Source organism: Muntiacus reevesi, chromosome 5 (assembly GCF_963930625.1).
Source record: "Muntiacus reevesi chromosome 5, mMunRee1.1, whole genome shotgun sequence".
Lineage (NCBI taxonomy): Eukaryota > Metazoa > Chordata > Mammalia > Artiodactyla > Cervidae > Muntiacus > Muntiacus reevesi.
The window spans coordinates 90,611,750-90,624,690 of record NC_089253.1 but is presented as its reverse complement, the minus strand read 5'-3'; the positions used below and the strand labels follow the sequence as shown (position 1 = coordinate 90,624,690).

The 12,941-nt window shown below is 44.6% G+C and overlaps 1 protein-coding gene across 3 annotated transcripts in view; it reads left to right on the top strand.

Annotated features, from left to right (window-relative positions):
- Nucleotides 1-11,370, top strand: part of CA6 (carbonic anhydrase 6) — a 165,008-nt gene extending 153,638 nt beyond the window's left edge. For all 3 annotated transcript variants that reach the window (XM_065935826.1, XM_065935824.1, XM_065935825.1), the window contains 5 exons: nucleotides 810-902; nucleotides 4,300-4,369; nucleotides 6,115-6,272; nucleotides 8,552-8,675; nucleotides 11,005-11,370. In XM_065935826.1, coding sequence (XP_065791898.1) covers nucleotides 810-902; nucleotides 4,300-4,369; nucleotides 6,115-6,272; nucleotides 8,552-8,675; nucleotides 11,005-11,126 — 567 coding nt within the window. In that variant the 3' untranslated portion in view covers nucleotides 11,127-11,370. The remainder of the gene's footprint in view (nucleotides 1-809; nucleotides 903-4,299; nucleotides 4,370-6,114; nucleotides 6,273-8,551; nucleotides 8,676-11,004) is intronic.
- The last annotated feature ends 1,571 nt before the right edge of the window (nucleotides 11,371-12,941 follow it).

The window sequence follows — 12,941 nt, the reverse complement described above, 5'->3', positions numbered from 1 at the left end:
TATATTGTTTTTCATATTATTTCCCATTATAGGTTATTATAAGATATTGACTGTAGTTCCCTGTGCTATACAGTAAACCTTTGTTGCTTATTGTGTATCTCTTTTTTTAAAATTAGAAATCTAGCACTTATTCTTACTAAGCAAGCAAGTGGTATACATCATTTTTTTGTATTGAGTACAGGCTATACAAATTAAGCTGTTTCAATAAATAAAGAAATGCTCATTACTTTGCAAATATAAAGCAAAATCAGCTAATACAAGCAATACAAGCCTGCATTAATCAGAGCTTCTCCCCATGAACATTTCTCAGCCCTCTCCTCATGTCCTTCTCAGAACTTTCTGGTCTTAGATCTTGTAGCCCAGATGGAAGGAGATGGTGGTCAACAGTGTTTGTTGGTCAAGCAGAGGTGTCAGATGAAGCGTCTTTTTTTTCATTTTCCTCTTTCCAGAAAACCTGAAGCATTTGAAGGTTATAGGAATTGCCCTTGACTTGTCCTGATAGCTCAGCCTGTAAAAAATCTCCTGCAATGCAGGAGACCCTGGTTTGATTCCTGGGTTGGGTAGATCCACTGGTGAAGGGATAGGCTACCCACTCCAGTATTTTTGGGCTTCCTTGGTGGCTCAGTCGGTAAAGAATCCACCTACCATGCAGGTGACCTCGGTTTGACCCCTGGGTTGGGAAGATCCCCTGGAGAAGGGAAAGGCTACCCACTCCAGTATTCTGAGAATTCCATGGACTGTGTAGTCCATGGGGTCGCAAAGAGTCAGAAACAACTGAGCGACTTTCACTCCCTTTCTTGCTCCCACAGATTCACGTCGTCCACTACAATTCTAAATACGACAGCTATGAGGAAGCCCAGACAGAGCCGGATGGTTTGGCTGTGCTGGCGGCCCTGGTTGAGGTAGGCTGAACCTACACACTCGAAGTTATAAACTGGTGTCAAAACAAGGTGTTAAGTGTAGACAAAGCGTTTTCCTACTTGTCTCTCCTCATGTGTTCCCGAGCTCACGGTTCTTGAAAACACTGACTTGATGTACTCTTTTAAAGAAAAACATTTGCTTACTTATCTGGTCTTAGTCATGGCACAAAGAACCTTTGTCCCTTGTTGCAGCATGCAGCATCTGTGAGACATGTGGGATATAGTTCCCTCATCAGGGACCGAACCTGGGCCTGCTGCATTGGGAGTGTGGAGTCTTAACCACCAGACCATCGGGAAAGTCCCTGAAAGACCTACTCTTTCCCCAGTCCTTGCTTGCAGTTACTGTGGTGACTCTGGGTCACCAACCTCATGGATGATCTGGACAAGCTGAGTTAGAAGAGCTGATCCCAGAGGGGCTGACTTGACAGAAACTGTTCTGAGGACATAAGGAAGCCTGCGGCCCAGTAGACAGAGGCCACATCTCTGCATTCCTCAGAAAGCCTGGAGGGTGGGGCTTATGTCTAGGCAGCAAGAAATGGTCAGTGAATACGACCCCCTCCCAAAACAAGTATTATATTAGCTTCCCTGGTGGTTCAGTTGGTAAAGAAACCATCTGCCAATGCAGGAGACACAAGAGACACGGGTTCAATCCCTGGGTCAGGAAGATTGCCTGGAGAAGGAAATGACAACCATCTCTAGTATACTTGCCTAGAAAATTTCATTCCTGGAAAATTCCAGATAAGCCTGGCAGGCTACAGTCCATGCAGTCACAAAGAGCTGGACACGACTGATCACACACACATCAAAAACAAGCATATCAGTGCTCTGGAAATGGACCAAAGACAAATAACAAGGTAAAGCACTTATTTATGACAAATGGTGAGAATTTTGAGTAAGAACAATGGGAGTTTGTGGGCTTCTTGCCTGGCACTCTTTCCGTCTGCTAACTTGGTCAGCAAGTAATCCTAAAGGAAATCAAACCTAAATATTCATTGGAAGGACTGATGCTGAAGCTGAAGCTCCAACACTTTGGCCACTTGATGGGAAGAACTGATTCACTGTAAAAGACCCTGATGTTGGGCCAGATTGAAGACAGGAGGAGAAGGGGACAACAGAGGAAAGGATGGTTGGATGGCATCACTGACTCACTGGACATGAGTATAAGCAGACTCCGGGAGATGGTGAAGGACAGGGGAGCCCGGTGTGCTGCAATCCCTGGGGTCGCAAAGAGTCGGACACAACTAAGCAACTGAACAACAACAACTTGGTCAGCAAGGTAGTTTCATCAGGGCAGGTGAAGAGGAAAGCCAGCAGCTTCACTGTCTGGTACAGGGATTCATTAGATCTGAAGTAGAAACTGAAAGCCCGTGCCCAAGGGGCATTGCTGATAAAAGCAGCAAACAACAGAAAAGACAGAAAAGGAAAACTCGCAGCTCTGGGAGTCTATCACGTCCTAACTGAGGTGAGCGGCAAGGGGCAGACCAATCAGAAGTCTAACTGGGAGATGCTGAAAGTGAGAGACCCACAGAGCGCATGTGTCCGCTTCCCCAGGCCTGATGGAAAGTGAAAGCTGAGTCTGACTTGGTAACTGGCCGACCTTGGAATGTGCTCCTCAACCCACACACAGATCCATCAGCTTGGGCTCCTGGGGTCTGAGCACAACCTCTGCTAAAATCGCTGAGTGACTGTAAAATTGTGCTGACCAGAGATGGTCCTAGGCTAAAAAAATAAAAATAAGACTTAAGACCTGAGCAGACTCATCAGCTGATACACACTACTATGGACACATATTCTGCAGATAAAGCCCAGGCAAGTCACTGAATAGTTACGGGAACAACAACAAAACCCCCACAGGACAGTTTTTAAAAATCAGAATTTAGATTTGCTACCATATATTATGTAAAACGTCTAGTAATCGAGGAAAAAGTTCAGCATGCAAATAGGAAAATGTGATCTGTATTTAGGAGAAAATGCTCAGTTGTGTCCAACTCTTTGTGACCCCATGGACTGTAGCCTGCCAGGCTCCTCTGTCCCTGGAATTTTCTAGGCAAGAATACTAGAATGGGTTGCCATGCCCTCCTCCAGCGGATCTTCCTGACCTGGGGATCGAACCCAAGTTTCTTGCATCTCCTGCATTGGCAGGCAGATTGTTTACCACTGCACCACCTGGGATGCTCTCTAGCACAAACTGATGTAAGTTGCACATTGAAGTCACTAGAGCAACCATTAATAACTTAAAATTGTTAAATGGTACACTGTAAGTATTTGCTTACGTAAGGTAGCTAGAAAAACAGAGAAAGAGATGACACATTTAGAAAACAGATAAACAACAGTCAGAAATCCAAGGAAGGGGGTTGGGAGGAAGGAGAGGGGGGGATGTATGGGAGAGAGTAACATGGAAACTTACATTACTGTAAGTAAAATAGATAGCCAATGGGAATTTGCTCTATGACTCAGGGAACTCAAACCTAGGCTCTGTAACAATCTAGAGGGGTGGGATGGGGAGGAAGGTGGGAAGGAGGGTCAAGAGGGAGGGGACATATGTATACCTGTGGATGACTCATGTTGATGTTTGGCAGAAACCAACACAATTCTGTAAAGCAATTATCCTTCAATTAAAAAATAAATTTATGGTTAGAAAAAGAAGAAATCCAAGAAAGTCTGAATTTTCACCCAGTGGAAGAATGGATCAGCATCAGTGATTGAAAAGAACCATTGTCCATAGATCTTTTTCACCAAAAGCAACTTTTCTGACTTCTAACAAGTAAACACTCATTCAAAAAATAGAGGATGTCAGAGGTCAGCATTGGAGCAGTTTTGCCTTGGACATCTGGCTCTAGTCCATCCAGTCAAAAGTCCTGAGGATGAAGAAGGGAGCACTTGAGACCAAGCCCTCTCATCGTAATGAATCTGGGGGCCTCCCTGGTGGTCCAGCAATTAAGACCCTACGCTTCCCCTACAGGTGGTATGGGCTTGATCCCTGGTCAAGGAACTAAGATTCTGCATGCTGTGTGGCAGTGGCTAAAAGCAAAACCAAAAAACCCACAGTGAATCTGACTGTGGCTGACATTGCCCAAAATAAGGTCACTGGGGATATTTTAACAGTGACTCTGGCCATTCCATGAGGATATCACCAGATACTGCCAAGAAGGTCTTTTCCCAGGAAGCTGCCAAAATGCTTCAGATCTTGTCTTTCTGGAAGAAACTGATGAGCCAAGGCAGTTGGTGCAAAGAACAGCCAGACTGCCTCCCCAGATGCCTCCTTGCCCTCATAGTTCTGCCCAGTCAGCCAGGACACGAGCAGTTGAATTAAGGGAGAGAGCAAGCACCAGAGGGAGGCCCCACCTCCCTCAGGTTAACGGCTCCGTTTCTCCTGCAGGTAAAGGATTACGCTGAAAATGCTTACTACAGCAACTTCATTTCTCATCTGGAGGACATCAGGTATGCAGGTAAGAGAAACCACCAGAAGGTGCACTGGGGCGGAGGCCTGAGCCTGAGTGTGATGGGGCCGGGGGGCCGGGGAAGTCATGGGTGGGGAGGGTGGCAGAGAAGCCTTCCAGGGGACACTTCGCTCCCTGTGCAAGGTCACTGGCTCCAGCAGTTCCCGTGGTTGGCTCAGGCTGTGCACACCTCCGAGAGACCCGTTCATAAACTACCTGTCGATTTCCACGACTGGAACGTCTGGATGGCCAGAGTTCCATGAATGAGGGATATTTTCAATTAAGTCACCCTCACCTCTGGCCCCAGCTGGTAGTGATGATCCTGGTCCTTAGACAGAGATGAGCTCCTTGGTTTCTAGTTGAGAAGAGTCTCAAGAATGAAGCCTCTTGTCATGGTGTCTGTGAGTGCAGTCACGGCGCTGGTTTCCCTTCTCTCTGCCTCCAGAAGACAGGGTTCTTGTCAGAGCATTTGCCCGCTCCCACGACTGAAACAACTTAGCAGCAGCAGCAGCATGGTCAACTCTTGACCTTAAGCTGTAACCACGTCTGCTGCAGCCTTGGTTCTGGGCATCTCACTTTGCCCCATATTCCGGACTCCAGTTCCCTGACCTCAGTCCTCACTCTCTCCAGGAATCTCCTGACTTCCAATTCAGGGGCCTCCATGTTTTCACTACTAGTCACGCTTCTTGCCTCTCAATTCTCTTTACCTGGCTTGGATGCCATGGACCATCATTCTGACACACCCATGCAAATGCTCTCCATCCCTCCGCAAACTCACCAGATAAAGCCCTAGGCCAACTTCTACCTTCTCAGAACCTGTAGCCAAACAGCCTATAGAGAATGTGCCTGAGAGAAACACAGATATTTCTAATTGGTGTTACTTTCATTCCTAGCTAAAATATTAACAAGTACTAACACTGCTCAGAAATCCTAAAATACTCCTGTGGGCATTCTCTTTTCCCCTCTCCACAATGATTGCATCACCTTTTCTCCTCTCTCCTGAAGAACCCCCTCCCTGGCCCCAGCTTCTCCCCTGAAGGGGATGCCTGACCTCCCACTTCATGGAGAAAGTAGCCAGACACTCACTCATCTTCTTAACGTGGCAGTCCAGTGGTTAAGACTCCCAATTTCCACTGCAGGGAGCATGGGTTCAATCCCTGTTCGGGGAAGTAAGATCCTGCATGCCATGCAGTGCAACCAGAAAAAGAAAAAAAAAAAAAAAAACTTAGAAATTTTTGGCCTGCTCATTGGGCTATGCACTACTAGACTTCACAGCCTTGATTAAACAAGCCTGTTTATGTATATATCACAATGATATCCTCTTTGCCATTTAAAAAAAAAAATGCAGAAGTACTCAGGGAAAGAAGCAGAATTCCTGCCTTGTGCATCATTTTGAGTTGCAGCATGTGGGATCTAGTTCCCTGACCAGGGATCGAACCCGGACCCCCTGCAATAAGAGCATGGAGTCTTAGCCACTGGACCACCAGGGAACTCCCATGAGTGTCCCCTTTCTATAGACAGGTGAGTATTCAGCCAGGGCCACCCAGCCAGAGGAGGTATTTGAGAAGGTTTCTCCCCAGTCTTTGCTCTTAACCCTTTCCAGGAAGCAGCACACTGGGCGATGTTTCTCAATGATCAGATTCTAAGTTCTTCTGCTTAAATCAGGAGATTTACAGATGGTGAGATCTGAGCCAGAGCTGTCCTCCCAAGGGGCAGCAGTGGTCCCTGGCATTCCTTCTCATCCCCTCTATTAGGACAAAGCACAGTTCTGAGGGGCCTTGACATCCAGGACATGCTACCTGGGGACCTCCGCTACTACTACAGCTACTTGGGATCACTCACCACTCCTCCCTGCACAGAGAACGTCCACTGGTTTGTGGTAGCAGATACTGTCAAGCTCTCTAGGACACAGGTAATGTACGAGATTGCTTTAATAGCCAAGTCTCTCCCTTCCATGGCCTGATCAACAAGAGCTTTCCCCTAAATCTTACCTAATGCCAATAGCTGGGCTCCTATAGTGTCTTCTATGTCCAGGGCTGTAATGCCTCACCTGTATCACCATGCGTGATCTTACTAGTGCTGTGCTATGGCAGAAATGGGCCAACAGGCATCAGAGAATCCAAGAAATCTATAGGCAATGCAACAAAAACAAAAAAAGCTGGAAACTGATCCGAGTCATAGGAGAAAATTTGCATAGTGAAGGCAAATATTTATTGAGTGCCGCTCTCACCAGGTATTACATGTGCAAACTCCATGTCCTTATGGGGCTACATTCTAACCTCATAAGTGACTTTATGCAAGAAGGACAGCTTCAGATTTAGTCATTTACCATCTAAAAATGTCTGTAGCCCTTTGAGGGGAAGAGCTGTATTAATCGTCTTTTGTCCTTGAGCCTAGCACGGGTGCATAATAAGTATTTGTTGAGTTAAATAAAAGAAAAAATGTTACTGAGTTTGCAAAGCAAACCTTCTGGGTTCCTCAGAAGTGAATATTTTTCTTTTTAAAATTTCCATTTCCCTATTTCAAGAAAAAGTGCAAAGACCCCTCATTCTTACACCCACATATAAAAACAATGCCAACCAGGTTGAAAGTGCCCTAAGATACCTAAGAAAAGTCAACGTTAGTTATCTATGAATAATGCACCTTAAATTCAGATCTAGAAGAGTTTCTACAAATAAAATTATCTGAGATGAACTCAAACAAAAAAAAATCACAAAATACCAAGAAAAAGGCACTATGACTGAGTGTCAGCAGAATCAGACCTACAAAGATTTCAGATACTGTTTAATTATCAGCCAATTAATATAAAGTATGTTTAATAAATATAAAGAATGCATAATATGTATAATTAAACATATTTGATAAGTTTAATATGTAGAAGAGTTTGAAATAGAAGGAAAGAATGAAGTGTAAAAATGACCAAGTAAATTTGAAAAAAAGTAAATTGTTAATTTCTAGAAATGAAAAGATAGTAACTGAAATTAATAATCCAACAAATGAGTTTAATAGGACTTGTAGGACAAGTTCAAGAAAGAATTAGTAAGCTGAAAGACAGAGCTGAGACAATTATGCAAAATGCAGCACAAAGAGAAAAAGAGGTAGAAATATGAAAAAGTAGAGAGATATAGAGAAAATACTAGGAAGACCTGAAAAATGTCAAGCTGAAATTATAGTGGGAGAAGAGAGGTGGCATAGAGAAGAGGAATAATTTGAGAAATGTTGACTGACAATTTTCCAGAGGGTTGAAAGTCACCATGTTATATATTAAGGAAGCCCAATGAGTCAATGAAAACAAAAAGAAGCCCACACTAAACACATCACAGTGAAGCCACAAGCTATAAAGCAAAGAGGAGATTTAAATATCAGCCAAAGAGAAAAGATATATTTTCATGAAAGAAATACGATCAGACTGAGAGTTAATTCAACGCAGCAACAACGAAAGTAAAAAAGCAGTGCAACCACTTTTTCAAAGCCCTGAGAGAAATGAGTAGCTTACCTCGAGTCATATGGCAGCAAAAATGTCTCTCAAGAATGTAGACAAGGAAAAATAAAAAAATTAAAAAAAAAAAAAGAATGTAGACTAGGGACTTCCCTGGCGGTCCAGTGGTTAAGAATCAGCCAGCCAGTGCAGGGGACACAGGTTCAATCCCTGGATTCGGAGGATCCCACATGCCTCAGAGCAACTCAGCCTGTGCGCCACAACTACTGAGCCTGTGAACCTAGGGACTCGACTCCACAAGAGAAGCCACTGTGCTGAGAAGCCCTCACACCACGACAAAATGTGGCCCCCACTGGCCACAACTAGAGAAAGCCTGAGTGCAGCAGTGAAGACCCAGCACAGCCAAAGATAATTAAATAAATAGAATTTACTCTAAAAAACAAGGTAGACAAAAACACAGGAATGTTCAGAAAAACAGAAATTGAGCTTGCTACTTGGATGTCTCTGTTTACTTCTTTCTCTCTTCTCTGCTATTGGCTAAATACCCATAGAAAAAGATTGAAAGATATTGTCAAGAAGAATGATTGGGTGGATGAATGCAAAGGCACATAGTGTCCAGAACCCCTTCTGGACTTGAGATCTTCCTTATCAGAGTTATATAAATCCAAGCGCTGGTTCAGCTGTTAACTAAATTTTTTAAAAAAGTCGCCCAGTGCCTCTCCTCTCATTAATTCCTTTCATGTTGCTGGCAGGTTGAGAAGCTAGAGAATTCCTTGCTGAATCACCAGAACAAGACCATCCAGAATGATTACCGCATGACTCAGCCCCTGAACCACAGAGTGGTGGAGGCCAACTTCGTGTCTCACCCTCATCAGGGTGAGTGGGATCAGCTCTGGTTTGTTCTTTGCCCTATGCAATGATAATTTCCTGTTTCCCTCCTTCTCTGGGTAAGCCCATCTCTTCTGGCCACAGTAAGGGAAGGAGAGTCATCTGAATGGCAGGGGGCTCATGTGGACCAATCAGAATGGGGCTTGGGCAAAGAGGATGACTCATTTTCCCAGTCCAGGTAGTGGTACTACTGAGTAGGACAGAGGGGGTGATGAGAATGAACCAGCTCCATAATATTACCTAGTATTGGCCAGAGACAGTGGGAGGAGCAAGCTGTCAGTAACACAAGATGCTCCCATAGAGTGTCGGCTCATGTTAACCTCATCATATCCAACTCAGGTATTTCCCCCACACTTCTATCTTGGTCTGCATTACAAACCCATCCTCAACTCCTCCCATAAATGCCCTCAAGGTGGGGTTAACTAGACCACATACTGCCTATTACCTTTTCTTGCGGATCAAACTGGGGGTGGATTAGCCACCAAATGGCCTTTGAACCTCCAAGGTGGGTCAGTGGTAAAGAAACTGCCTACCAATGCAGGAGAAGCACAAGATGCAGGTTAGATCCCTGGGTCAGGAAGACCCCCCTGGAGGAGTAAATGGCAACCCACTCCAGCATCTTTGTCTGGGAAATCCCATGGACAGAGGAGCCTGGTGGGCTACAGTCCACAGGGTCACAAAGAGATGAACATGTCTGCATGCACACAGGTGAAGCCGCAGACGCCAGGACACTGGAAGAAGGTATAAGTGGTCCAGTTTCCCCTGGACCTTCCAGTCCAGGAGGTGGGGCTTCAACTGTGTTGGTTTGACTTACCTCATTTCTGTGGTCACAGGGATGTAAATATTCTGCAATTTCGCATCTTTATTTTGTCCAATTCTCTGCAAAGTGGTGGTGAACTACACACATTCCCTGAATTCATTGTCTTTACAGTATATTCCTATTAACCATTCCTGAGGACTTTATTGGAGTAGGAAATGACAATCTACTCCAGTATTCTTGCTTGGAAAAATTCCATGGATGACTTTTTATTCTCTAATAAATAGACCTGGTCTCCAGTCAACATTACCCTATCTCTACATGTACCTTGCAAAAGTTAAAAACTTCCATACATACTCCCCAGCACAATAAACCTCCATTTGTAGTTTTCTCCCCATCTCTCCTGGTTCATTTATTGTTTTCCTTGTATCAGTCTGCTCCTTTCATACAATACTAACAGGAAAAATGACACCAACTATAATTTTAATTTCCCCATATTATACTTTATACGATATTGCTGTTGTTCAGTCACTAAGTCATGTCCAACTCTTTGCGACCCCATGGATTGCAGCATGCCAGGCTTCCCTGTCCTTCACCACCTCCCAGAGCTTGCTTAGACTTGTGTCCATTGAGTTAGTGATGCCATCCAACCATCTCATGTCTGTCTCCACCTTCTCTTTCTGCCCTCAACCCTTCCCAGCATCAGGGTCTTTTCCAGTGAGTCAACTCTTTTCATCAGGTGGCCAAAGTATTGGATGTTAGCAGTCACAATTTCTTTTTCTAAAGGATGACACCCTCCTAAACAGGTCCAATCACTAGCAGACTCAACAAAGGGAGTTTAGACCCATTGATCTGTCTCCTTGTTCTAATTTTGCTATGGTCCCTATTTAACCATGGAGTCATAAAGAGTCAGACATGACTTAGCAACTAATGACAGTGATAACAATAGCAACAACATACTAACTCCCAGGAGATAGGAAGAGGGCTTCCTCCCAACCCCAGTCAAGGGATTTGAACAATGCCCTTCCTTTACTGAGAAGAGAACAGAGAACTGGGCATCATCTCACTCCAACTTTACTCAGACCCAGACTTCTATGTAGCAACCCAATTGCACAATCCACATGATATTTCATAGTTCTATAGAATCCATACCAGATGGGTTAATATGATCAACTCATCAAAGATGAATGACCCAAGAAACAAAGATCAGTTATAAACACAGGAGAATAGCAAAATCGGCCCTCTTGCAACTTATTTATTAGAAAACACCTGTGTATTTTAAGGTAAAGGCTACTGAGCTTCACATGAGAAACCAAGGGTCAAGAGTTGAACCATCTTTGACATGTCACCCCTTGGATTCTGGCAGCTTACAAGCCTAAATTCAGACATAGCAAGGATGCCTGAAGCCAATGGGATGGGAACATGGCGGGCGTATGAAGGAATCAAAAATATTTTTCCTAAGTATGCATGTAGGGAATGGTGTCTGGCAGTCCTGGGTCCCCTGTTTTCATGAATCTCTTCAAAGTTCTGACTTTTTCCTGTTAACTCTTCTTTTTATAGAATACACTTTAGACTCCAAATTCCACTTTTATCTAAACAACATTGACAAAAACCTTGAGTACCTGAGAAGATTTATTGAACAGCAGATAACAAAGAGAAAAAGACAAGGGTATTGGCATTGAAGAGTGAGCCCCGCCTTCTGTCCAAGAAGCCCTGGGTGTCCAGATTATACCACGTCTACCAAGGCAGCTGCTTAATTTACGATTAAAACGGAGAAACCATCATCTGTGAATGGAAGTGAGATGGCTTAAAAGCATGAGAAGGGTTTGAGCGAGATGATACCAATGGGAATTGACTGGAATAGAAATTTAACTACCCTCCTCTCGAATCATATGCATTAATTTGTCTTAATTAGAAACTAGCCTGAAATCCTGATAGCATTTAGATGAAATAAAATAACTTTGGAAATTTGTTATTTAAAAACTTCTCCTTTCTATTCCTTTGCTCTATCCGGAGGGACTCAGGAGATGGGGTAGAAATGAAGGTGGGAGGGATTTCCAGCTTTTTTCAAAAGTTCCCACCGACATTATTGAAAGGTTAAAAATGAAAGTTTCCAATCAACAACTGATATTTTTATAACTTTATGAAAACTGTAAGTACTATTGTTTGTTTGTATTATTATTGTTAATTTATGCTTCCAACTTTTCACTATTCCAACAATGCAGAGTAGGAATTTGGCTGAGTTTAGCTTAAAAACTGACTTCCCTGGTGTCTCAGACCAGGGAAGAATTCACCTGCTACACAGGAGACCCGGGTTCAATCCCTGGGTTGGGAAGATCCCCTGAAGAAGGGCGTGGCAACCCACTCCAGTGTTCTTGAAACTAAAAAAAAAAACCCAACCCAACAACAACAACAAAAGCCAAAAACACTCAAGGGAAGAAAGTAAAATGGTTTCAGGTGATATTAATTTGGGGCTAATGTTATTTCTCCAGATTGTCATTGTGAACATTTTAAAAACTATCTGCATTGGCAGGCAGACTCTTTACCACTACACCACCTGGGAAGCCTTTTAAAACTAAATTGCTGTCAACTTTGTGATCTAAAAGTTTTGTCCTGGGAGGGAGATGCGGAGGACAGAGGGCACATTGCATCCTAGTGACAGCAGAAAGTGTGGCTCTTTAAAAAGCCACAAAAACAGCCTCCTGCTGTCAGTGAGAAGAAAGCCACCTGGCCAACCGCCCCCTTCAGGGGCAAGCCTGGGTCCCCCCAGGAGCCGTTGGGAGGACCCCCTTTGCAGGCTCTGCGATTTCAGAATTCCAGAGCTGGTTTCCATGAGTTTGTGGTTCTCAAGAGAAGTTTTGAAAAACAAGATATCCCTTAGAAACAGCCCCTTAGTTGTCCCACGGTGCTCTCAGTAGACATTCCTCTCAAGAGTGCGAGAATCTCCCCAAAGGCCTTCTGTGCCGGTGCCATTTTGTGCAGGACTAACTAAAGCAGAGGTTTTTGTGAAGGACGGATTAGAGAGGTCTGAGCGGACCGGCTGAGTTTGAAGGGAAGCTGCTGCCCCCCAGTGGCCACTGCGAGAATGGCGGGGCCTGTGCCCAGGGGACCTTGGCAAGCCCCTCCACCCCTCCCATCTTTCCTGTTGGAAACCTGGGGCCCAAGGACCTCTAAGAGTTCTTCTGTAAGTTACAGGCGTATCGGGGACGAACATTACAGTGCAAGTCCCTGGACTTCATCCTTTTTCACACAATGAAAGACGTGGAGTTGCACTCACTGGGCTCTGGTCCCTCTTACTTCCATGTCCTGCTTTTGGAATTTCAAAGCATCATCACCCCTGGATGAGAGACACCCAGCCCTTCCCAACTACCCTCTTGCCACCTGGGGGGCCACCTCCCCCACCCCTGCTGAATGGACAGGCTGGCAACTCAGATGCCCCCTCTCAGGCCTGAGCTGGCGACTTGAGCCCGCTGACATCCAACCGAGGCCATGCAGAG